The sequence below is a fragment of the Galleria mellonella genome, unplaced genomic scaffold (genome assembly GCF_026898425.1).
Source record: "Galleria mellonella isolate WM207_F2 unplaced genomic scaffold, CSIRO_AGI_GalMel_v1 utg56, whole genome shotgun sequence".
Classification (NCBI taxonomy): Eukaryota; Metazoa; Arthropoda; class Insecta; order Lepidoptera; family Pyralidae; genus Galleria; species Galleria mellonella.
In genome coordinates this window covers 2,893,204-2,920,374 of record NW_026442117.1, presented here as the reverse complement: position 1 = coordinate 2,920,374, position 27,171 = coordinate 2,893,204, and the positions used below count along the sequence as shown (strand labels likewise).

General features: G+C 32.9%; 4 protein-coding genes across 7 annotated transcripts; 2 read left to right on the top strand and 2 right to left on the bottom strand.

Moving 5' to 3' along the window:
- The first annotated feature begins 191 nt into the window (after positions 1 to 191).
- On the top strand, positions 192 to 10,891 carry LOC113516067 (uncharacterized). Of its 4 annotated transcripts, none has more exons than XM_031908769.2 (2): positions 192 to 354; positions 10,195 to 10,891. In XM_031908769.2, exon 2 carries the CDS (start codon positions 10,201 to 10,203, stop codon positions 10,828 to 10,830), a length of 630 nt encoding a protein of 209 aa, XP_031764629.2. In that variant the 5' UTR covers positions 192 to 354; positions 10,195 to 10,200; the 3' UTR covers positions 10,831 to 10,891. The 4 variants fall into 4 exon arrangements, with proteins under 4 accessions (XP_031764629.2, XP_031764631.2, XP_052755016.1 ...); XM_031908771.2 differs by lacking the exon at positions 192 to 354 and adding an exon at positions 421 to 439; XM_052899056.1 differs by lacking the exon at positions 192 to 354 and adding an exon at positions 3,330 to 3,732.
- Positions 823 to 3,310, bottom strand: LOC113516066 (sedoheptulokinase-like). Its single transcript, XM_026900414.3, has 2 exons — positions 2,852 to 3,310; positions 823 to 2,743 (listed from the first exon to the last, which is right to left on the bottom strand). Exons 1-2 carry the CDS (start codon positions 3,130 to 3,132, stop codon positions 1,648 to 1,650), a joined length of 1,377 nt encoding a protein of 458 aa, XP_026756215.2. The 5' UTR covers positions 3,133 to 3,310; the 3' UTR covers positions 823 to 1,647.
- An 895-nt stretch (positions 10,892 to 11,786) lies between the features above and the next one.
- On the top strand, positions 11,787 to 14,740 carry LOC113516183 (MATH and LRR domain-containing protein PFE0570w-like). The gene is made up of 4 exons (XM_052899055.1): positions 11,787 to 12,065; positions 12,411 to 13,349; positions 13,923 to 14,030; positions 14,561 to 14,740. Exons 1-4 carry the CDS (start codon positions 11,928 to 11,930, stop codon positions 14,699 to 14,701), a joined length of 1,326 nt encoding a protein of 441 aa, XP_052755015.1. The 5' UTR covers positions 11,787 to 11,927; the 3' UTR covers positions 14,702 to 14,740.
- Positions 14,741 to 18,299: 3,559 nt separating this feature from the next.
- Positions 18,300 to 26,593, bottom strand: LOC113513575 (SET domain-containing protein SmydA-8). The gene is made up of 8 exons (XM_052899184.1): positions 26,307 to 26,593; positions 25,554 to 25,757; positions 24,147 to 24,345; positions 23,839 to 23,963; positions 21,952 to 22,178; positions 21,126 to 21,289; positions 19,401 to 19,593; positions 18,300 to 18,962 (listed from the first exon to the last, which is right to left on the bottom strand). The coding sequence occupies exons 1-8, from the start codon at positions 26,444 to 26,446 to the stop codon at positions 18,730 to 18,732; spliced, it is 1,485 nt and encodes a 494-aa protein (XP_052755144.1). The 5' UTR covers positions 26,447 to 26,593; the 3' UTR covers positions 18,300 to 18,729.
- Between the last annotated feature and the right edge of the window lie 578 nt (positions 26,594 to 27,171).

Here is a 27,171-nt window from a genome sequence, read left to right as displayed (position 1 = left end):
CTGGTTTAAGAAAACTCAAGAAAAGATATTTATGAAAATGTACTTACCGGATTTGACAAATGAAATATTGAAGATTATGACAATAATTGAAGCGACATTAGAAAAATAAAATTCCAGACAAATTATCTTTTTGAAGACTAGGCAGCATGGTCTCCGACCTTAGCCTGTTCCAAACGGAACAAACGTACTAAAAAAAAAAAAAATGATAAACATAACCTAAAGGCTATACTTAATAGCACGCCTTTATGTATTAAAATCAAAATAAACAGCATAGTTTTCTGTGTTTTAATATAAAACATAACGTTTAATTGCTAAGTGACATATTTATTCAATACATTAATCAGTTCGCCATTGGTAAGTTAAAAATGATATTCATTGTTTTCATAGATTATAATCACTAAAACTGTACTATGGCACATGAGGTACACATATTCAACAGGTTTGTATTAGATTTATTTAATATGTATAGTATCAGTTGTGATCAGTAAGTAGTTTTAAGTGTTACTTTTATTATTACCACATTCGTCACTTTTACTTTTTTGCTTGTCAACATCTAGACGCCTCCTATAGACAGTCTTATGAAAATGTCCTAAGGTGTAAATTTAAATTGTTTACTTTTCCTTTCAAAAATTTCAGTCTTCAAACCGCTTGCCCAATACGGTATTTTATGACTGTAAACTCTGCAATGAATAATGTCTTGCCCTCAGTGTGAAATGTGGAGGATTGCATATATCAGAAGTCATTGAAGAAGGTCTATATTCAGCAGTGGGTAGGGACAGGCTGAAATAATAATGATGATTTATTTCCAATAAATTCACTACATCACAGTTCAAATTATTTATTGCACATAATTGACATTTTGATAATTTAGTCTAAATAAATATAAAAAGTCTTAAAAAGTTAAAGTAAAATCTTAATGGCAGAGGGATGGGCGAGCAGCGTCTCTTTTAAAATGTTACCATAGCTTTTTGTGACATTTTATTTGCCTGCCAAGCATGGTAAGTACTGGTAAATTCCCCTCATAAGAGAAGCCCATGTTTAGCAGTGCATAGTTAATGGCTGATATGATATGATGATGATAATAGGCAAAACTATTGATTGCACAAAATTGATAATATAAAAAGTCAGAAGACATCAATATTACTTCAAATGATGTAGTTATTTTAATCTAATATTGTATTATAATTTACTAAAAAAAGGAAAGCTTTATAATGATATCAAATATTCAAAAGCATAAATTATATAGAAAAATAGTTCAATAATATCTAGTTCACACTATCTCATTTTTTAAATTAGGTGGTATATACACTTAGGTTTTTAGCAATGGATTACATTATTACAGATCTATTTAGTATTAAATAAAAGTTCTAATACTTTTGATAATTCAATATGATCTTGGAGATAAATAAAAATAAATAGTTTTTTGGGATTAAGTTCAATTTATATATATATATTAATTATATTACTGAATAATATGTACTGAAGAAAAAATATATTATTATCAAGGCGTACATAAAGTCAAATTGTGTAATTAAGATTAAAAAAAATATTAAGCCTTAGCAAAATTTTATTACCTTAAAATTATTTTTAAACAATGAAATGATAGTAGATTCAAGGTTTAATTAGATTAACTTTAATAAATAAATTTTATGCAACTGCTATAGCAGCACCCTTTGCAGCATCACCTCCTGATGTGAACACCAGTGGCAAACTGTAATGATGTTCGACAGCTCTCTGTAATACTGCATTTCTGGATAGCCCAGATCCATTTCCAACTATTCTTTTTATGTTTGCTTTTTGCAATATTTCTTTAGGCATCATAAAATGCAAATTTGCGACTAAACTGTTACAAAGAGATTTGAATACTTGCCCCAAATTGATATTAGACAGATCTATATTTTCAACACATGCTTTAGCCAGAGGTGCATACCTCTCACCTAAAAGTTGAGGATTTATTTGCATAGCTGATTCTGGTGCTTCTAAACCAAGAGCAATTAGCTTTTCCCACACCTTTGATTGTGGTATGGGAAATCCAAATTCAAGCATCCATTGCTGTAGCATTTTCACAAATGTAGCTAAAACATTGCCTCCATTTAGTGATGCAGCCACAACTAAATATTTATTCTTAAAATATGGTAAGTGTTCTATAGTGCTGCAACCCAAGTCGGAAATTTTATCAGCAACTATGGCAAGTTGAGCAGATGTTGATATGTTCAATACAGCATCATGTTCATTTTCTAAGGTAGAAAGGATTGAACACTGCAGATCACCCATAGCTACACTTACAGGTATTCCTTCAGGTATACCATTCCAAGAGCTGTTCAACTTCCCAGCAAATTCTCCACTTTTTATTATCTTAGGCAATAGGTTTACTGGAAAATCTATTGATTGTAGGATATCAGTATTCCATTTATTATTTTCTGTATTGAAATAGCCCCAGCTTGCAGCATTCTGATCTGACATAATAGGAATGTCCAAATCACAGAGCATTGCTACCACAAAATCCTGTACTGTGGCTGAATATTTAAAATTTTTAAGTTTATCTGGTTTATGTTTAAGCATCCATAAAAGAGTAGCACATCCATATCCTGTATAACATTTTAAATGTGAGTCGGGTTTTGGCAATGTGTCCAAAAATTCAGGCTTGCATCTAGAATCTTGCCAGGTATATAAAGCAGACATATTTTCCCTGATAGCTTCAAAACGAATTACATTACCATCTTTTTCAACTTTTTCCCAAGCTCTGTAGGGCAAAAAAATAATGAAATATAAAAATAATGATACTTTATATGTACTCGTGACTGTAGTTAAATTAATGCAATCAACAAATAAAGACAAAAATATACATTACCCATTTTTCCACAATACAACTCCATGCATTTGTCCACATACTCCAATTTTCGTAACATGCCGTAAAACATCCCTTGGAAGACGTGAAACACAGTAATGAACAGCTGATACTATTTTTGGAACGTCCTGCTTATTTCCTTCAATTCCCTGATCACTTGGTATATTAGCTGCTGTGTCCTTAGTCTGTTTGGCCACCAACTCTTTTGTACCAGGATCGTATACACATACTTTAACTGAAGTAGTGCCAATGTCCATTCCTAAGATAAATTGTTTCTCCGCCATAATGCACTGTTCTAAGAAGTTTACAATTTTTTTTGTTATCACATATATATAGACGCGTTTTTACTGTAGGTGAATGCAATATTTTGTGGAGATTACGCTCTGTGAGTTTGTGGTCGGGGCAGTAGATGCCGCGACTTATAGTAAGTAGTCTGCCGCTCCGGCTACACCGCCGCCGCGCTACCCCCCCCCCCCCCCTTCCCATCCGTTACGTAAACATAATTCACTTGTGTCTGTTATCACAACGAGTTGCCGATTGTTTATCACTTACTTCAAGCCACTGACTTGTTAACAAATTACTCCTGACAATATTTATCTCCTCCAAATTGTATCTATTTTCGACTAAGATATAACTAACTTTAATTGTTATTCCAATCAAATTTTGCATTTCTGAAAATGATAATTATATAATTAGCACTATAGCTCTTGTTGCTTGTAAGCATTTATGTAGTTTGTGTAGTATATAATTTACATAGGCACGTTTCAAAAACATTTTAGTCGGCACTCCAGTTTTTGTTTGACAAGTTTGATTTGACTTTCCACACACTTCTAGACTTTCAGCGCAAGTCTTCAAAATTTGACAAGTACTATAGACATCAACAAGTAAGCTGTGTTAGTAATTTACAATTTTTGCTTTGATATAACATGATTTAGATGCGTCTTATATCTTATTTCTTAGGTACCTATTATTACTTACTAAATTCCTATTTTATCTAGGTAGTTATGATAATTGAGGAAATATCGTTTAAATATAGTAGATGTTTTTAAAATTAATGTAAGATATAATTATTCTGAGTCATCTATATTCAACATAGTAATCAAAAACTACTAGCTGGGCGAGCAGCGACGATGTTATCCGTGTCACTCATAATTATTCAATTGCCCAAGAAGATAGAAATAGAACGACTACAAATCAACTCATAGCGTTCATCTTGTGAGCGTCTATTTATTTATTGTCTTTGGGTATACCCACTTAAAACACACCTTTTATACAAATGTTTACTTAATATGTAGAATACTCATTATTATTATTAACACTCAAACTTTAGCCGAAAAAATAAGAAAACTACATATAATATTTTCATTATATTTTTTTATTGATCGATTGGATAAAGAACTTGTTAAAGTTTAAAACAATTCATTTTCAAGTGAAATGTAACAACGTAAAAAGTAGGTTTATCAAAAATTACAGACAAAAAGATTTTTACCTTTCTGTCTGTAATCTCTAACTGTTAATAGACTGAGATAACTCTAATAGAATGATATGTGAACATACATATACCGATGAATGACGAGATGTTTCGTAAACATACCTATTACATTAAAAATGTTTGAATTTAGATCACGGAATCGGGGCCCCGTAAAGAAAAACTGCAGCTTCGATTCGTCACAAAATTAATATGAGACCAACGCGAGATTAAAACTTATCGACTACATATGTAATATTATTCAAAAACTTGTACTTTGTTTCATTGTCTTTATTAAAATGCTTTTATTATTTAAATGAATTGAGAATTTCCTTTTATGTATGAGTAATGCTTTTCATAACGGATTTAAACGCTGGTTTTATAAAGCTATACCTAGTAATCAAACATTTATGTACATTAGTGGAATGTTTTATACTTTTTACTTATAAAAATCAGATTCTTAAATTTTTTACACAAATACACACAACCCTTTACATATTATTGTCAACTGATTTAAAAAAAAAAGAACGAGGTTCTCAATTCGGTTGTATATTTTTTTTTTGTTTGTTACCTTAGAACTCCGCCATTTATTAGATTATTTTTTATTTGAAAAGATATAGATTCAAATTGGCCCCATAGAAATTTTAACAAAATCAGTTCAATAATTTGTTTGCAAATCAAAATAATTAATTTTGCCACAATTGGAGTAGGTGTTTTTTTTTGTGGAACAAAATGTAATCATAAACTCCTATAAAAAATACTAGAAAGTAATATACAGATTCAAGAAAACATTTGACAATACACATCATTTGTTGTTGTGTCACGTAAACTGTCCAATATTGAAAATAACTTCTCTCAAATTGTGGTTTTGCCAGTAGTTGCCATAATTGATAAACATAATTGATTGTTATTATTAATATCAATTAATAGTTTATCTCTTAAGAAGTCAAGTAATATATTTATATGAATCAGTAGAAATATATAGTATGAATATATAGTATATAAAATTTTCTTGATTTTTAGTATTTAATGCACAATGTATTCGTATCCATATTTTTATTGTAATTTATTACGATTACAGGCAAATTTTGGTCTGCGAAACAACTAGGTACTTCCATCATGAAAAAATTAACATAAGATCAAGAGATACACGAGAGTACTACTACTTTTCGTGTGAGGGCGTCGCACTCTCGTGACAAATTTCTAGGCCGCCTGTATTATATAGGTACAGAGGCCTCTGACGTGGTTTACCGGACGACGGCCTTACGTACCCTTCAAAGCACAAAACGAGCGATAATAATTTTTAATTAGTCCAAATAAAACTGTAAATTCAAAGGAATTATTTCAATCTTGACATCCCTAGACAGTAGTTAAACATGGTCCGACTGAGCTGTCACTCCTAAGGTGAAGAAGAACAAAAAGCATGTCACGTAATTCAAGTGTACATTATTATTATATTATCACATTAAAATCCAACATTAAAAATACATAGTTACATTAACATTTCTTTGAATCGCGAGCACTAATTTAGACACTGGTCTCGGAATGAAATAAACGTATTGAAGTATTATGTATTACAGCTACAATGAAGCTACACAATTAAAAATTGGTATGAACCCAATAGATAAACGATAATAACGTAGTGTTTCAAGAATATACTAACTCCTCCACGTATACTATCACTTTTAGTGACAAATGACTCCATTGTATTAAATTATCCCTGGGTCAAAACTCACAAGTCCAAACTTAAACCCACAAGCTTATAAAATGTTAAAAAAAAAGTGTAATACCAAAATTGTTTGCAAATGCTGACGAGTAACGATTCAGTATTGTTACAATGCTCGTAAAAAAATATAATAGCCAATTTAGACTACTTTGTTTTAAGTAAATAACTTCTTTAAACAACTAACATAAACATAGATCTAAATCTCAAGCTACAGCTACAATCTCGCATATTCGACACAATCTTGGTGGATAATTTGCCTTTGGAAAATGTCCACTTGAATTCCAGTTTCCTTCGTTATAAATTCCAGTATGAAATTAATAACGAAGTACGGTTTACAATACTGATCCGTGCGAATAATGAAATAAAATTTCAATCGGTGTAAATAGGAGGGATTTACAATCGATATAGCTTTTGTTTTTATATAGTTTGTTTTTTTTTTGTTACTACGTTACTCGTTCACGTAGCCACTTATAAACCAACTTTGATAATGTTTTTTTACAATTATTGCGTTCATTGCCGTGTTGGTCCCATATTAATTTTCAAAGGATTGTTTATTGTGAAAATCTACTTTTAGAAATACGATCTGCATTTTAAACTGAACTATTTGTTATTTGTATTATCAGTTTCTGCGAAACATCTGTTTTTCATCGGTGTGCTTTTTTGTAATTGAGTTCCCTGATTTTTTACGAAGTAAGATGCGTTAAATTAAAGTCAATCGCTGGATGTATGTTAGCGTATCACTTAGAACAGCTTTACCTTTTTTGTTATTTTTTTTTTTGTTGTTGTCAAGACAAGATTTGTATATCAGGAAATATTTGAATAATCATACGCAAAAGTGAAACATTTAGGTTAAAAAAGGAAAGATTTGATCTCATTTTCTTTATAAGTACAGTGCGATGTCGCAGCTGTGCCGGCTGGCAGTTACTTTTTTTGTTTTTATTTATAAAACAGCTTGTCAGGAATTACATCTTTCACCAATTACGCATGACAAGGCCTTATACAAATTATTACACATATACATTTTATAGATTTAGAAAATACAATTTGCAAATAAATGCAATACATTTAAAAAATCTGTTCTCGGTCATACATTAAGAATAATATCTATCTTGACCCTTCGGATAGATGCGATTATATTAATTTTACTTTGCAACTTAATATATTCATTGGTAGGTTGTTTTAGCAAAGTATCAGACAGTTGTTGAGATAACAGGTACTTATCCACACGATATTCATGAATACAAAATCGACTGGAGTCGACTAGACTGTATACACATCATCATTATCAGTAGTTATAAAGTGGCCCACCGATAACTATCGAAGAGATTTATGAGTTTAACTAAAAAGATGCCTGGTTCCCTTACTTTATTTAGGTCGATTATATATTCAAAATACAATGTACTTTAATACTGTTGTTGCAATATATTTAAAAATTACTAATTTGCTAATGAAATTTATATAAAAAATACGCATGTGCTTGATTACAATGTATGGCGAAATCACTCGTGTTGCCTAATTCGAAGTATAAAACATTATTCATGTTGCTTTGTCTGCTTCTCGTCAATGATCGTTCATAGGGAAAAAATACTTGTGTACATTTTGTATAAACTTTTTTGGAGAGCTCCCTTTAAATCTTATCACGACGCATACGCCGTGATTAGGTACGAGTGCCATGTTTTATACAATTATTGAATGTTCAGATTAAATAAATTTTGTTTAATGAATAATCAATTTTTTCAATAAATCATAACAAAATTAAACAGACCGAAGTTACAGAGTTAGTTACAATCCAATTTTATGTCGCTCGGCATCATTTGTTTATTCATCTAGCGTTAATAATGACATTGAAATGTATGCACATTATAACGTCAAAATACACTAATATTGTTATTATAAAATATCTCTGTACAATTCATTATCATGACCTTTTAGATCCCACGCGGCCAAATATTCGCAGTGCGTTGCCTTTTGCTTAGGGTTAAAAAATATGTTTACTTTGGTCGATGGACCTAGTTCATCATCCGTAATTTACGCAAATATGAGTAAACATGATAATAATATAAAAGAAATAATAAAAAAAAAAATCAGAAACAACAATGAACAAAAACAACAGCGCAACGGTAAATGGAAGGGACGATAGGTATTCTAAAAAAAATGGATATGAATATGGATCCGTATTTAAAAATGTTATTTGCATTGGATCGAAGTAAATCTTAAAAACCGGATGGTTAACTGTAAAAGAGCCGTTGTAGATATGTTCTTCAAATTAAAAACGTATTAAATATCAATTATGATAACTTATGACCTCAATAATAATAATAATATTTATTTATCGATTTAGGTAATAGATAGGAGTATTAATATTCACCTCTGAGTATGTTACTTATTTTGTTTTAGTATCCATTGTAGTCAGATTGGATTGCCTTAGGAGTACTTTTGTTGAGAATGCTCGATTAGTTAAAGTATAATGTGTACTTACGAAACTAAAGAATAAAATTTGTCTTACACACACACACACACGCACATGCACACGCACGCACACACGCACACGCACACGCACACGCACACACACACACACACACACACACACACACACACACACACACACACACATTGTATGTTGATATAACTAATTATTTTAGTTAGAGGCTGTTACCTTTTTTTATGGTCACAAGTTGTATTTTCTTACTAATATAATGAAGTTGTAACTAGACAATGTCTGCTCTTGGAATATATTAGAGAAAAATTGATGTAAGAAGTTTTAATGGAAACAATAGAAGCCAAAACAATATTTTTTAGAAATTTTGTCCGTCTGTCTGATTACATGTTTGTTACGGTATCACGTAAAAATTACTGTACCAACTGAACTCGGTTTTCACTTTTGTGTTCTTAAAAGTTTCACTTAAAAGCTGCTGTGGTGTTTTATTTCGATACACCATCTAGGAATAGTCTATTTCATTGCTACTCCTACTTCTGAAAACCATGCATATGAAGTAGCGGATTTAAAGCTAGTATTTTATAAAATTGTTTATGAGCAAAAACGCATATAGAAAAAAATATATAAATTGATTTTTGAACTAAATTTTGGTTACTCTTTAGAACTCCTATGTGAATCTTGCACGCAAATAATCATGTGAAATGCAATAATCTGTTTGTAGTGGTTCCTCATCTACAGTTTTTATAGAATAGATGTCGGATCTCATGACTCGGCACTTGTTAGCCTTAGACAAAATAACAAGGCAAATTTTATGCACAAAAATGTAATAATTATGTGAAACGCTATTTAGTTGTTTGTGTTGTATGAACACATGTGAAGGTCAGCATAAGATTAAATATCTTAACATAATTCATCTAATTTCCATATACACGCTTGCAGACAGGTCATTTAGTATAAATTTTTGAGAAATTAATTTATATTAAAGATGTTGGCACTTTTCTGAGTTTATTTTACTGGTGTTTACTTGTGCGTGAACTTTGTGTGACACGCCGGATTAAGTAATATTTGGTATTGCGAATAATTTGGGTATATATATTCAAAATTAAAATGTACTTATAAAATTATATTATTTTTTTTTCTCTCTGTTTAACGAAAACTCTTTATAACGCATTAAAATAATCGGTCCTTTCAATTTCGCTATATAAAGTTTTAACTGTTATTTTTATTTATTTTTTGTTTTTGTTTTTATTTTTTTATTTACCTAACAGTGAAAATCTTGTATATTATGAATAAAAACATATTACGTCGACCCTAAATAATTGAGTTAAGAGCAAGATGATGATAATGATCTTTTTTTATTTATGACGCAAATAATACGAATCTAATAGAAATCAACTATTGCTATTCTATCTTTCGGACAACTAGTATTTTATGTAAAAATTTATTAATATGATTGTGTGCCCATTCTAGAATTCATATTGATACTGTACCTCTTTGTAACATGAAAATGCAATAATAAATTGAATTGTAATGTTGTATTGTATCGAATGGTGGTACCATTGCTAGAAAAGGAAAATTTGAAATAAAATTCTGTGCTAAGTGGTCAGCATTCGTAATTCATTTATTCGTTGGTAATTAGGCCACTTTTTACCTCAATTATATTATTTTTATTTTATTTAAAATAATAATATTTAACAAGTATAATTTTGTTTCAGAACATAATGGGCAAAAGACATAAAACGAGTATATCAAAAGAGGAAAGATCAGCAAACGATGGAGTAAATCAAAATGACAGTTCTAATGATGTTAACACTAATGAATCAGCTTTTAAAAAGAAAAGAAAAAATAAAAATAAAGCACATTTTGATCCTTCAGCAATCACTAATGATATTCGTCCTAAAAAAGAAATATTGAAAGATGAGCTTCAAGTCATTGAAAGTTCTGATAACACATATGATGGTGGCACTAAAACGAAAAAGAAAAAAAAGCATGACTCTAAAGGTATATTTCAAAATGTTGTCACTGAAGAAATACCTACTAAACATAAAGTAAAGAAGAAACAGAAAAATCTAGTTTCTGAAAGTGATTCCAATTGTGCAAACAGTAATGATGTCGTAAAAAGTAAAAATAAAGCAGCAACTGAAGTAGTGAAACAGAATACTGTAAATGACGAAGCAACAAGAAACATGAATACAAAGAACAAAAATGAACAAACATTTCAGGACAATGAAATGGATGTAAAGGATGAAGATATTGATAAATTTTGTGATGAAATAGATGAAGAAGATAATGAGCAATACGAAAACTGGGTTAAATTGATTGAAGCTAAATTACAACCGAATAAAAAATAACAAAAATTGTAATTTAATTTATACATTGGGAAATAATTATATACTTAATACTAAATTATCATTTTTGCTGTGGCCCATTTTTATTTTACTATCGGAATCCAACATGCTGTTTTCTAGTTGTATTCATCACGATGGACTAACTGACCTGTCTTTTCATTCCCCCTCACTGGTGTCCTGCCAGCGTATCCCATTAGCGCAGGCGGGGTTACTATTCGATTATCATCCATTAAAGAAAAACACCTTCAAACTCGTGAAGGATATCATGGGCGACACCGTATATTTTGTTATGTTCATGGTACTGTTTATGACTATAGGAGACGTTACTATATTGAATTCTGTGTCACCCACGATAGTCGGTATAAAGAAAATTCAAGCAAACGAATAGTCTCCTGCGTATTTCAAATAGACATTAATTTCATTTAGAGTGTCTATATAATTTCAATAAAACTTGGTTAACTTTTCATTGAGTCTTATTTTAGATAATAAAGTATTAAAAATACAATTTATTTTTAATTATCACTCCTCTCTCTCTACCATAGATTTAGGACCTTAACAAATTGCTACTAATATAGGATTTTTAATAGATAATAATGTAACCTTGCCTGCACTAGCAGAATACGTTTGTAGGGCACCAGTGAGAGATGATAGTCGAGGATGAGAAGGCAGGTCAGTTAGCCCATCGTGAAAAATATACCTGGAATTCAGTACGGTGGTTTCCAGGGGGGATCACATGGAGATCAACTTGACAGGGTATATTGCTAGCAATGGGACTAATAGTTCGCATTACTAACAATCCCTTTCCAACCCCTTAGTGATGTAAGTAGATAAGTGATATTTGTTATAATCTTAAATTATAACGTAGTACGTTGTACTGAGTCTATGGTTATAGTGGTATTTGACAGCTGTCAACTGTCACTGCCCTACTGTATTTATATTCTTCTTTAGATATAGTTTCTGTAATGTTTGCTGTAATCTGTATTTTTAATTATCTTTTGTATTTATGTCATAAAAAGCATTGCGGTATAAATATAAAAATTAAAATATTATAAATCCTAATTTAATCCTTTCTTTGCTACTTCCTTTAATTTTTAATAAATATGACGAGATTTGCTCGTAGTAAAGGTTCTAAAGCTTCAAATGAAAAAGCTCCGGAAGATAGCACGCCCTGGGAGGTTATGAAGGAACAGCTACTGCGTACGAAAAAAGAAAAAGATGAATATAAAAAAATAGAGGAGGTAATTGTTATATTTGCTTCATATATATCATTCAATATAGAACTATCATTTTCGTGCATGTTAATTTTGTCTGACACTATCATTATATATATTTTTTTGTATTTTCATTATATGTATTGTGGTCTATGCTACTCTTAAATTATTCATTATTAATTGTAAGATGCGCTTTTAACCACATAAAATGAAAAATTTTAATTTTATTCTATAATATAATCTACCCATGTATAAAATTTTCTTTCATATCTGTTTAAATATGATAATTAGCAAATAATATTAAGAGCTATGGTGGACTGAATACATAGCATAAAGATGACTACTTTACATTTGGCTAAATTTCTATTCCAGGCTGAAAAACAAAGGATACAAAATTATGAAAACTTTTTAAAAGAGCAAAAGACTCAAAAACGTAAAGCCATATGGTGTGATTTTCCAGAGACACAAGAAGGACAAAGTACACAATCACCAACTAAGAAAAAAAAGAAGAACAAAAGTAAACAAATAACTGAAAATAATGATAAAATTATTGCATATAGTTCAAATAATATTGTAGTATCCGACTTACCAATTCAGAAAGAAAAGATAAAAAAGAAGAATTTAACACAGATTCACAATGAAAATAAAGAAACTGACACTGACAAAGAAATACTTGAGGAGACTGTTAATAACTCTTCTGGACAGGAAACACTTGCAGTAAAAAAGAAAAAAAAGAATAAGAAAAACAAAACAAACCAGACAACTATTCCTAGTTCAAATCCACTAGATAACAACCAAAAATTGCAAACAGAAGAAAAGAAAGGTAATAATACACCCAAGCAGCCTCCTAAACATAAGAAGAAAAATAAAACATTAGTGAATGGCAAAGTTGTTAGACGCAAAGATATTAATGATAACAGTTTTCAACTTATCATCAATGGTAAGGAGGTGGAATTGGTTAGAGTTGATGGATTCCCTGTTATGAAAAAAGATGCTGAGCGTCTACATGAACTTAAAGCTAACATGTTGCAAAAAGGTATACCAAAGAGTGAAATACAGAGAACTATGAAGTTGGAAAGGAGGCGAGCAGAGAAAGCTCTGGCAAGATTAAAGAGAGAAGTTTGTTATAATTGTAGAAAAGGAGGACACAACTTGTCTGATTGTCCAGACTTAAAATCAAAAATACCAGGTGTTGATGCTCCTGAAGGGGTTTGTTTTAAATGTGGCTCAACAGAACACAGGCAGTTTGAATGCAAAGTGCAAAGGGATAAAGAATTCAGATTTGCAACATGCTTCATATGTAAAGAGCCAGTAAGTTTGTATTTGTAATATAATCATTTCAGCTATTATCCCTCCACTGCTGGATGTAAGCCTCCCCCATAGATTGCCAAGAAGGCCAATAAGGGTTTAATACCTCCTTATTTCTCCTTGAAAATCAAAATTATCATAATGAGTGCTCTGCCTCACTCTGGTTCCATGCTAGTGTATACAGATACTGTAGTCAGTGTTATCATTTAATTTTCACCTATGACAAAAACTCAATGTCTATTGCTGAACAAAGGAAAATACATATATTATGCCATAAAGTATGATCCTTCATTATTTACTTCCAGTGACTCCCTGCAATACTTGAGATCAGCACACTCTATCTCATGAGGGGTCACCCCCCACTATACTAGGGGGGAGGAGATAGTTAGTAATGTGAACTTTCAGTCCTATTGCTACCTATCATCTTTCATTGGTGCCCTGCCAGTGTATACTGTTAGCGCAGGTGTACCGTCCATAAAAAAACCATACTATACTTGCTTGCACAGGATCACGAGTCGAGAACTTTTTTCCTCCTCAGTTATAATTAAATTCTAATATTCAACGTTAAATTTCCAGGGCCATATAGCAAGACAGTGCCCTGATAATCCAAAAGGTTTATATCCGAATGGAGGCAGCTGTAAATTATGTGGTGATGTCACACATTTAAGAAAGGATTGCCCTACTGTAAGTTTCAGTCTATTAATAATATTTTTTCTCTGTATTGACTTCTATTGTAAAATTTTAAATTAAGCCAGTTTATATTTTTTATCCATATGTAATAATTTGTAATAACATATTCCAATTACTTTCAATTTTAGTAGTATATTCATTTGTTTTAACATTTATTATGTAAGTAAGTAGATATTATATGTATAGTGTATGTATATATGTAATATTTTATTATATATTTTAATATTTTATTTAACTGTATATTTGTTTATGTATTAATATTTGTAGCACTTCATCTGCCTGCTAACGAAATGCTTTCTTACTGTACTGGGTTGACTGGAAGAGATCTCTGTCAGAGATAAGTCCACCCTTGCTCACAATATTCATAAATACATTATTTTATATGTAACTTACAAGTGCAATAAAGAATATATATATAATTTTTTAAACATTTTTCTACAATATTTTTTTTACTGCAAAATATGTACAAACTATAGTATTATATTCTATTATATAGTACTATAATTCTACTGATTTAATTCTAGGTAATGGATAAGAAAGAGGAAAAATCTATTAAACTCCAAACTTTAGATAGTGTAAATGATGTAGAAGGTATTGGATCACAAGGAAATAATACGGCAAGTTCTCTGGAGACAACTAAAAAAGTAAAGAAAATTAGATTTTAGGTAATGATGTAATTTTGTAATAAATATTATATTTGTTTATATCAACTGTTTTATTTCTTTTCTATTTACTTCAGATTAAATAATAATTGTTCAGTAAGTAGAACAATTATTCCTTTTTTTAAATGAATCCAGTTACCAATTGTTGTTGAATTTTGTAAATTATATAAATTGTTTAAATTGATATATATATATATATATATATATATATATATATATATATATATATATATATATATATATATATATATATATATATATATATATTAATGGGGGTTTTGTGTCAAATTCAAACTTTTTATAAGATGGGGATTGTGCTGTCAAATTAAAACTTTTTTCAGTGTTGACAGTACAAGCACGTTGTTATGTCATTCATGCAGTCATTTTGAACGTGCTTCGATTAAAGAAAATTGTCAGCGATAATTATTGTTTTGTGTTTATATTTTTAAACATATTGTTGAGTGCATTCATACAAACGGTGATTAAAATTATTTGTTTTTATTATTATGTAATTAAAATCAGAGGATCCCTAATATTGAGAATATTTGCTCAACCCTCTTAAAATACTTAGATATATACTGTTTTTAGAAGGACATTATGTATTGTTAAATATAAATAAAAGATCCTGTAACTGTATAATCAGAATATATTTAATGAAAAATAAGCCAATAAAAATAAAATGTACAGAGATCATGATTATAATAGCTGTCTTTTGAATTAAAATGCAACAATTTACTATTTAAACATTGAATACTCCTGTAAAATATCTTGAAACTATTAAAGTGGAGAACGGAAAGCGATATTAAATATTATAATACGTATAATAAGCAGAATAAAATGTTACAATCAACAAGATGCTTAGCAACGAACATTGTCATCGATAGACACAGATAATTAGGTCGTATATCTACAACTCATACTCCTAACATCCCGTCTACTTTTTATAGCTGCTGCTACTCATTCCAATGCGTAATGGCAGTTATTCTAATCTTGGTCTGTAGAGTAGCTTTGTAAATGTGTCCGCTTGTTGATGTTCAAATGAGACATGCTTTACTAATCTGTACCTGGATGCTTGTCCTTTGCACATTCACTGACACAAAAATGCTTGCGCTTGATATGATTTATTATAGGTTTTAGGTGCTTTTGTGAGTTCTTTATCTCTCCTGAAGCAGTCATTACAAAGTCATCAAATCTTGTAGGTGCTCGTAAATAATTACGATTTCGTTGACCGTTTAACTTCTGTTTGAACTTCTTCATGTGTCTCTTCATCATTTGTAGCTTGGCTTTCAAAAGGTCTTGTTTCTTCTATCATCTGGATATTTCTTTCATCATCTGTCTCAAAATCATTATTAATTGAATCATATTCGCTTTCAGTTTCATTTGGGTCAATGTTCTTTTCATTGATTATAGTTTGTTTTTTATCTCTCTCTTCTAGTTTTTCAATATTATCAAAGAGCAGATCTACATAACCAATTGTACTTGATTTATTTGCTAATTTATTTGAATTAAAGTTTTCTTTATAGAAAAATTTATCAACAAATTTCACATCTTTTGAAATCATAATTTTACCTTTTGTAGGTACCCAAATTTTAAAAGCTTTTGATCGTTCAGAATATCCTGCAAACATGCCAGGAATGGCTTTTGTTTCAAATTTGTTTCTGTTTTGTTTATTTTTAAGAAGCATGTACGCTTTTATTCCGAATACATTAAAATGATTTAAAGACGGTTTTCTTCCGACCCATTTTTCAAACGGTGTCAAGTTGTCAATACTTTTATTTATACTTCTATTCGAAATGTAGTTCGCTGTACATATAGCTTCACCCCATAGAGTCATCGGTGCTCCAGATTCTATCATTAAACATCTAGCTTTTTCTAAAAGGGTTCTATTCTTTCTTTCAGCTATACCATTTTGGTGAGGAGTGTATGGAGCTGTTAATCGTCTTGTTATACCATTCTTCTTTAAAAACATTTCAAATTCATTATTACAGTACTCTAAGCCATTGTCTGACTGAAGACATTTTATTTTATTGCCAGTATAATTTTCCATCTCAGATTTAAATTCCATAAATTTGTCTAATACTTCACTTTTCTTTTTGATACAATATACACGACTATACCGAGTAAGATCATCGATGAAAGTAACAAAGTATTTGTTACCTGCATAAGTTTCAGACTTCATCGGTCCACAAACGTCAGTATGTATGATTTCTAATCGTTGTGTAGTACGAGGAACAGTATTAGCTTTAGATGGTAGTCTTTTTATTTTGGCTTGAATACAAATTTCACAATCTCCAAGTTTCTCGTTTAAACCAAATTCTAAACCTTTTAGGCTTTTATTTCTTAAAGCAAACTTCATGTCATTTTCATTCATATGACCAAGTTTCCTGTGCCAGTGATGAATTTTGCTTTGATCTGTGTAATAACATGTTTGAGATTTATTTAGTTTGGCATCAACATAGTATAAGCCATCGGCTTTTCTATGTGCTTTCAAAATCACACCTTCATCTTTGTGAGTAACTACTGCCTTATTTTTTGTAAAGAGTACAGTACACCCATTTTCGGTAATCTTACCAACAGATAACAGATTCAGTGACAAATCTGGTACATATAATGTGTCACATAATTTAATTTCTCCTTTCTTTCCAGGTTCATTTAATTGTAAACATACTAAACCTTGTCCTTTTATTTCAGCAGCACCATCGTTAGACGCTAATTTTAACGTTTTGCAAGTGTTTTCTAAATTTTGAAATATATTTCTTTCATAAGACATATGTGAAGTGCATCCGCTATCTATGATCCATTCATTTTTGTTTTCTTCCTTAGATATATATAGACAAATCGCAATATTATTTTTATTTACGTCTTTGCTATCATGACTTGATTTTATATTCGTCTTATTTTTGTAGTATGATGACTTCTTTTTACAGTTTTTAGTATTATGTCCTTTTTTCTTACATATCTTGCAAAAAGCATAATAAACTTCTTCATTACTTGTGCTTGCATCTTGAGAGGATAAATGTTTTCTCGCTTCCGATTCTTCAATAATTTTGATCTTAAGATCCTCAGGTTTAGGTAACGTGTCTCTCGATTCTATCGCTACTCTAAAATTTTCATAGTCTGGCGGCAAGGTGTATAGCATCATAACTGAAAGTAAATCGTCATGAATACTTATATCCATTTGATTTAACTTTTCAACTATATCCATAAACTTATTTAAATGTTCACGTATATCATCGTCATTTTGTAATCTACTTAGAATTAGTTGTTTTAATAGACTAGCTTTTCTTGCCGGACCTTTGCTCGAATATATATCATTGAGCTTTTGCCACATTTCATGTGCAGTTTCACATTTTTTTATTAGTTTTATTTCTGCTGCAGACATCAATAGAATGAGTTCTGACTGCGCTAGCAAGTCTTCTTCTTTAATTTTAGGATCCTCATATTCTATGTCTGGAGTTACTACGTATTTCCATAGCTTTTGTTTAACAAGGACTGCTTTTGCTTGTAAGGCCCAAGTGTCATAGTTATCTTTATTTAATTGTTCTATTTTTCCATAGGAGGCCATTTTATATCGTTATTATTTGCTCTGCTACCATATTAAAGTGGAGAACGGAAAGCGATATTAAATATTATAATACGTATAATAAGCAGAATAAAATGTTACAATCAACAAGATGCTTAGCAACGAACATTGTCATCGATAGACACAGATAATTAGGTCGTATATCTACAACTCATACTCCTAACAGAAACAATGATGTCTTATTGCATTATATTAGATCTTATCTAATGCTCGTTTGAGCCAGAATAAGATGGGTTTACAAGAATAAAAAAAAAAAAAAAAAACTGAAATGAATATAGTTTTGTTAGGGAGTATATATGGTATGGTGTAAAGTTAAAATTATTATTGACTTGTAAAATGTCTAATTTAACGACGTCGTTAATAAGTTTCTATAATTACTATATAATACTTTTACATCTTTTAACTTTAATGTAAGGGACATTATTGAAAAGAGATTGGTACATGTTAATTACAAACTATCTAAGCTAGCTTTTAGTTGCTCCATAGACTGATAGGCTATCTGTCCTGTGATTCCTTCTGGACTTTGTGGATCCTCACGCATTAGGATTCTGGCCGCATCAGCCAGACACTTTATGGGTTCTTGCAATCTGTCTTTTAATTTTTCTTGTGTTATAACACCTGCACTGAATTCGTTTCTTGCCATGAACATTATTGGAGCATGGAGCTCGTAAAGTACCATACCTGAAATAATTTGTTATTGAATTAAAAAAAAAAACTTCAGGTGTGATGGAAGTAGGTATCTCGTATCATGCAACCAACGGAAATAAATACTATTAATAGCTAAAATATAATGAAAATCGGTTCATAGCATAGAAGATATCGTGTCCTTTGCGCCGATATTAGAAATCTATTATTTTTTTTAAGAGTTTAATATAACATAGTTTAATTATTAACAGAAGAAAATAGTGATTTGTATAATATGAAAGAAAAACTATCGATTAATAAAAGCACCAAAATCACTTCTGAAATAATGAAGATATAGTGATTAATGAATATACAATAAACATGAAAATCTTTCATTTGAATCATTGTTCGACTGAGAGAACATTTCCATAAAAGAAATATCGATTGTCCATTAAGTAATACTGAAACAAACTTGTATTTGATATTATACTTTACCTCTCATTCTACTTTCTCCTGGCATGATGACATCAAGTGTCTTCAATACGAGCCGGCAGAATTCTGCCTTTCGTTCTAGCATTAGATCTGGCAACTCGTCGATATTATAGCCCTCCACTCGGCCGTACAATTGTCCTAGCGCCTGCTTGATGGACAACAGTAACGAATGCCGCGGGTGGAATACAGATTTGTACTGAAATTACGACAAATAAAAAATTGGACTAATTTTATATTTAATAAAATAAAAAAACATACATAAAAAATCAAATAAGAGCATTAAATAAATTAATCTCTTGGACATACCACACAGCGATATTATGTTCCAAACTAAGCAGAGATTATGGGTATTTTTTTTTTTCAATGAATGATAATGGAATAGTAACCCCGCCTGCGCTAACGGTATACGCTGGCGAGACACCAGTGAACGAAGATAGATGAGAATGAAGGCAGGTCAACTAGCCCACCGTGATGAATACACCAGGAATTCAGCACGATGGTTTCCAGGGGATACCACGTGAAGGTCGACCGGATAGGGTGTATTCCTAGCATTGGAACTGGTAGTCCGTATTAGTAACAATCCATTTCCCCCTTAATTATGGGTATTAGATAACTGGTATAGTACTTAAAGGAAGGAACCGACCGACTTCAATCACGTCAAAAACATTAAGTACCCAAATATCTTTGTGTCTGTACCGCCTTTGTTGGACTTATCAAAGAAACAATTTGTAGGTATGTTTACTTTTTTTTTTTCATTGCCGATTTGAATTCGACTGTTAAACGCGCGGGAATTGATAAGTACGAAGTTAAACGGTGAAAAGGTTTAAAAATTTCATGTACGAGGTCTGTCCGGAAAGTTCGTATAAAAGTGTTCTGGAATGCGAGAAAGAGGAGTGGGGAGGCCAGGTAAGCGCAGGACCCCTTCCTTATGTCCCTAACAATGCTTCAGTTCTGGTCTGACCGCCGTGCGGTGCGAACTGGCTTGTCACGCCATCTGTGAAGTTACCTCTTAACGAAACCCCGTCGGCATGGAGCCCGCTTCCGTTGAAGAGCAGCGCGTCGTAATCAAGTTTCTCTCGAAACTCGGCAAGAATGGCCGTGAAATTTTTGCCGATCTAATTCGATAAGACATCCGGGGAACCACGAACAAAAAAATCAAGAAAATCCCGCTCAAATGTCAAGACAATGTTGATTGTTTTTTTCGATGTTCGGGGGATTGTCCATCAAGAATTCGTCCCTCCAGGCCAGACAGTTGATGGAAAATTCTACGTCGATGTGCTCAGACGCCTCAAAGCTCGTGTGGCACGAGTTCGTCCAGAATTGGCGCGAGAGGGGCGTTGGATTCTTCACCACGACAATGCCCCTGCCCACACCTCTCTTGTTGTCCGTGAGTTTTTGAGTAAAAATTCCATTACGGTGACCGAACACCCCCCCTATTCGCCGGATTTGGCCCCGTGTGACTTCTTCTTGTTCCCAAAAACCAAATTGGTACTTCGGGGGCGGCATTTGGGGGACATAAATGAGATAAAAAAAGCTACGACGGGGCAGCTGAGAAACCTACAACCAGAGGACTTTCAAGGAGCCTTCTCACAGTGGAAACGGCGTTGGCACAAGTGCATTATGTCACAGGGGGAGTACTTTGAAGGGGATAAAATTGATTTACCTGAATAATTGTAAAATAAAATTTTTAAAAAACTTTTATACGTACTTTCCGGACAAACCTCGTACCTTGTTGATGAAGGCCTCCCGTTGCTCGATGGCCTGCGCATTGGGTTCCAACACATCTAGCTGATCGGCCTCCGCCTGCACTACGGCCAACATCTTACGTACCGCTGCTCCGGATGTTTTGAACTCACAATTTTTCTCCGTGCACTTCCACGGGGCATCGTTATCTGGCAGAATCGAGAAATCAATATAGAGAAATGATATAATAGTCTCATTTTAAAGTGTATATATTAATTAATATATTCATCAATTTAATAAACGTTATCTACTCATAATTTTGTCGAGAATGATGGTGGTTTTTTTAAGTAGCTTCAAAAGGGCTTTTTATGCAACTTAGAATGGCAAACAAGCTGACGGCCCGCTTGATGGAAAGTGGTAACCGTCGCTTATAGACATGAGCAGTACCATGGACATAACAGAGTATAATGTTTCGCCCATGATACCTCCCATGCGTTGTCATTCCTGAGGATTCAGGAGCATACTCTGTACCTTGTAAATTCACTACCATATCTCACCCTCCAAACCGAAACACAGCCATGCAAACAACTGCTTCACGGTAAAAACACGAATGGGACAGAGGTGCCCAAGCAAACGACTTTTGTACAAAGTCTCCTTTTGGTAGGAGGTGGTTTGATCTTGTGGAATAAAAATCCCTTTCGTCCTCTCTGTTACTATTACGATGGGAATATTAGTCTCATAATATTGAACTGATAACAATGTTTTGTTTTCACTTATCAATAGACGAAACCATCGAGCCCTAATTACGTATTTAATAAAATATCGACACTAAATAACACGACAATGTTTATAATAGCCGCTGATAACTTACCTAGAGGATTAGTGGACAGTATAACACCATTATCACACTTATTGCACTTCAGCGTACTAAGGTGTGTGCCCAGTTCGGTGGGATCAGCACAGCGCGCACACTCACAGTTGAAAAATTTAGACTCTAGTAGGTACTCTCTGCGGATGGGTGTTGGGGACAGCGCGTGCGTGTAGCATAGGTGAAGAGTTTCTCCCGATTTGATTGGCACTGCAGCTCTTACTTGTACCCTAGCATAAGAAAAAAGAAAGAATTGGTTATAGTGTTTTTAGAATATATGTATATATATATGGTAAAGCAAGTGACGCCCTCTGACGGCCTCTTGATAGTTAGCAGTAAAAGACAACAGAATACATTGTGATACCCACAGTACCTCTCATGCGTTCACATTAATATTGTAAACATATAGTGGATGAGCAAAATAATCTACTGATTAGATCAGTGAACTAAGTAAACTAAAAATTGAAAAGTAAAAAGTGAACTAGTATCGATCTAGTCGGACATGAAAGCCCACCACAAGAATTTTGACAAACACAGCTCCCGGGCGTGTTGCCCGCGCCACCACATAAGTTCCGTTACGTTATGTTAGATGATGAAGTGTAAATTAAACATAATAATTATGTTTGTATTCTAAACACTGAGTTATCATTTGTTAAAACAAATCTCTTAACTGGTTAGTCGATTCCAATTACTCTACGAGGTCTGTCCGGAAAGTTCGTATAAAAGTGTTCTGGAATGCGAGAAAGAGGAGTGGGGAGGCCAGGTAAGCGCAGGACCCCTTCCTTATGTCCCTAACAATGCTTCAGTTCTGGTCTGACCGCCGTGCGGTGCGAACTGGCTTGTCACGCCATCTGTGAAGTTACCTCTTAACGAAACCCCGTCGGCATGGAGCCCGCTTCCGTTGAAGAGCAGCGCGTCGTAATCAAGTTTCTCTCGAAACTCGGCAAGAATGGCCGTGAAATTTTTGCCGATCTCAGAACAGTTTATGGGGATGATGCTGTGAAGGAACCAACCGTCCACAAGTGGCTAAAAAGATTCAGAGAGGGCCGAGACAATGTTGATTGTTTTTTTCGATGTTCGGGGGATTGTCCATCAAGAATTCGTCCCTCCAGGCCAGACAGTTGATGGAAAATTCTACGTCGATGTGCTCAGACGCCTCAAAGCTCGTGTGGCACGAGTTCGTCCAGAATTGGCGCGAGAGGGGCGTTGGATTCTTCACCACGACAATTCCCCTGCCCACACCTCTCTTGTTGTCCGTGAGTTTTTGAGTAAAAATTCCATTACGGTGACCGAACACCCCCCTATTCGCCGGATTTGGCCCCGTGTGACTTCTTCTTGTTCCCAAAAACCAAATTGGTACTTCGGGGGCGGCATTTGGGGGACATAAATGAGATAAAAAAAGCTACGACGGGGCAGCTGAGAAACCTACAACCAGAGGACTTTCAAGGAGCCTTCTCACAGTGGAAACGGCGTTGGCACAAGTGCATTATGTCACAGGGGGAGTACTTTGAAGGGGATAAAATTGATTTACCTGAATAATTGTAAAATAAAATTTTTAAAAACTTTTATACGTACTTTCCGGACAAACCTCGTATTTAATACCGCATAGTACCTTTGCGTGCGACTCTCAGCATTTGATTATGGTTGACAGTCGCACACATACTACTACTAGGTAGCGAAATGATACAAAATAATTGGAATCGACTAACCAGTGATATGCACTTTCGCAAAATAACACCTAGTTCAATAAAATAATTCTATACGCTGTTTTGATCACATTTTGCAACAGACAGACGGTTGTAGGCACCAACTTATAGTGGTGATGATTTATTTATTTCACAAAGCCCTATTAAATGTGAGACAGGAAAATTAAAATTAAAATCCACTTACTGGTAGTCATTGTAAAGTATAGTGTGGACGATGTTCGGTACACAACTGTGAGCAGCGATTGCCAGCCGTGGGTATACGGCTCTGATGCTAAATCCGCCTCGCGATGGTATTTCCACGGAATTTATCTAAATAAGTAGGTCTCATATTAATATACCAACATTTATAAGTGAGAAGAAAGCCACTATAAGATATTAATGTAAAAAGCATGACCTGGATGTGCGTGTCCAAGGATCGAGTCAACAATGTGTAATCTCCTGAGGGAGATTAAATACATCTCTTATATATGTATATAAATACTAAATAATTACCTCTAAAATACCGCAGACTCGTTGTACCAATTCTTTGTCAAATTTATTGCCAAGTTTGCAATGATCAACAAGGAAATCTGCTATGTTGACTTGGTCCACAGCCCACGAAGGCTTCTGCTGCCTAGCTTCCGTATGCGTTTCCATCAGTTCAAGCCCTTGCTGCCATTTTTCTGGATCCTTTTCTTTTGCTAGAAGTACCCTATTTATTACATAATGCGAAATTATTAAGCTTTATACCTTATCTTATCACCTTGGAAGAAAGGTTCTTTAGTGGCGACTACGTACGGGTAAACGCAGTGTAGGACGACCCCCCACTAGATGGAGTGACGACCTGAAATGCGTTGCAGGGAGTCAATGGATGCAGGTGGCTCAGGACCGCTCTTTATGACAATTTTATGGGGGAGGCTTATGCCCAGCAGTGGACGAATGACGGCTAAAATGATGATGATGATAATACCTAATCTTATCAACGATAAGGGATGGATCGGTCAATAGTGGTAGTTTGTATTTTATACTTGTTTTTTTCCCAAATTTCTATCATCCTTATGCTACCATCTATCAGTGTGAAAAAGGATTATTGACGAGACTTATAATTTGTTTGTTTGTAAATTGTACACTATTAACTACGGCTAAATGCAATTGACCTGTCCTATGTATATATGTACGAGTATACGTTATGATAATTCAATTTAATTAGAAAAAAAATTATTAAAGGTAAGGATAGATAATCAAATTATTATATTAAAAAATTGATATTGGTCTCTCGTTCTATCTCATGTATACAACAGCGAAAAAATATCTAACAACAAATCTGTATTTGTTATAATTTTCGTAATAATAATCCCAAAAATAGAAGATTCCCGTGATTCCTGTGATTTGAAGGCCTTGCTTCAGGCTTGGATTAGCATCAAACGTCAGTATCGTTGGTTCTTGTTCCGGACAACCACACGTCGACAGCGAGACACACACTTCTAAACTTAGAAATTTTAACGAACTGTACTACCACTATCGACTATCACATTCTATTCAATTACTTCCAGTTTTGAAGATTTTCTGAGAGAATATTATTTAGTGTTATCATAAATTCCAGTTCCGGACAATTGCCAGAAAGAGGCAGGCAAAGAGCGTTTGACTTGCAACTTGCAGGTCAAGTCAGTGTCTTTAAAGACAAGACATTCAAGTCACAAGACAAGTTTAAGTTTTCACAAGTTTTGTGATTTTTGCACAATTTAGACAAAAAATATTTTGATAATCAAGTTTTATAGTCTTGCAAATTGGAACGAAAAGCATATATAAACAATTTATCAATACAGAGCAATTTGTAACCAAATTTTAAAAAGTTTGTAAAAAGCCACTTTTTCTAACTTGAAAATTGAGAGTATGTTGTGAAAAAATTGTCTCGCATACCTGAGTGGTGTGATGCAGTCCAGTTGGGGAGAGCTCGCGGTCCAGTCTTCTACGGATTGGAATCGTACATTTGCAGCGGAAAACACTTCGCACTCGTTCAAATGAGATGCCGCTGTTTCACATTCCGGACTACATATAGGCCAACCACACCGCGAACACAAGCTGTTGTCAATAGGAGCATAACACCCAAGACACAGAGGTGGACTGTCTGCAAAAAAAAATACATTAAATAATTATTATATCATTTTATTTCCTACTCCTTACTCTGTAGTAAATGAAAGTTAGGGGTTCTGAAACTTCTACAGTTCGCGGTATATTAATATGTTTGGTACTTAATTTGTCACTATATCAAAATCAAAATATATATACACAACGACAAAAATATAATAGTTTTAGATATTTTTTTATCCTACTGTGTAATATAAGGAGAAGAAAATATATGAAGAGTAAACATTGGCGCCAGTAGCGGTGCGTTTACTTTTCAACAAGGTGTCATGACGTGCTTTTTGGGAACCTTTGCCAAATAAAGTACATAAAAGGAAGAAACGTGTCTAGTATAGTATTATTAATAATAGTAGTATAGATTATACTGTCTGTGGCAGTTTCTACCTAGTCAAGTATCTGTATTAACACTAGCACAAAATGCACCAATATGTTTCGAAAATTATCAAGGTATTCATATTTTAAATGCCTTTGAATAGTAAATTTAAAACGGAAACATTTTTTTTCACTGGAGAAACTGGGCTTTGGTACTTGCCTGGTTTGGGTCCAACAGCAAAAGGCATATCCGTGAAAATTAATTCTCCACTATCCAAATCCTTATTCGCAACTAAATAACGTCCATACTTTTCATTTCGTAGAACATCATAATTACTAGACTGTGTTTCAGCCATTGTGCTTTGAACTAACGAAGATTGTTCTCTGAGATTATGAAAAGATATGCCTCAAGAGGTAGCCGAGTGATAATTGACGCGTCTGTAAATGCTTGCTGTCTGAATAACATTAGCGGCTATAATAAGACGCGGACCATTCGAGAATGGTGCCGATCGAGTTCACGAGAAGTTTCTGCAGATATAACATTTCCAATAGTATATATGTACACAGTAACTAATACCAATTTGACAAAAAAAAAAATCGGGCAAGCGGGTGTCGGTAACTCATACGGAGGGTTCCGTTGAGAGTTATATGTAATGGTTGTTGCATAAAAAAAATAATCAACTTTTTATTGATCAATTCAATATTTGTTTCGTAATATTTTCTGTACATCGCATATAATTTACTTTTAGGATATAGCATTATTTAAATTTAGGTATCTAGGTATATATATATATATATATATATATATATATATATATATATATATATATATATATATATATATATATATATATTCTAAACAATATCTGTGCCCGAATTATACAATAATACTTGGTCATCTATTTGTATTTGTCTATTTGATTTTAACATTTGGTGTAGTAAAATATGGAGTCAAGTTCAATAATAAATATACCTAGTTAACCAGGATGGGGGGATAGTGATTGTTAATATTGACAAGTAGACCTTTTAGCGATCATTCCTAGAGACCATCGGGCTTAATTTCTAACGCATTCATCATGAG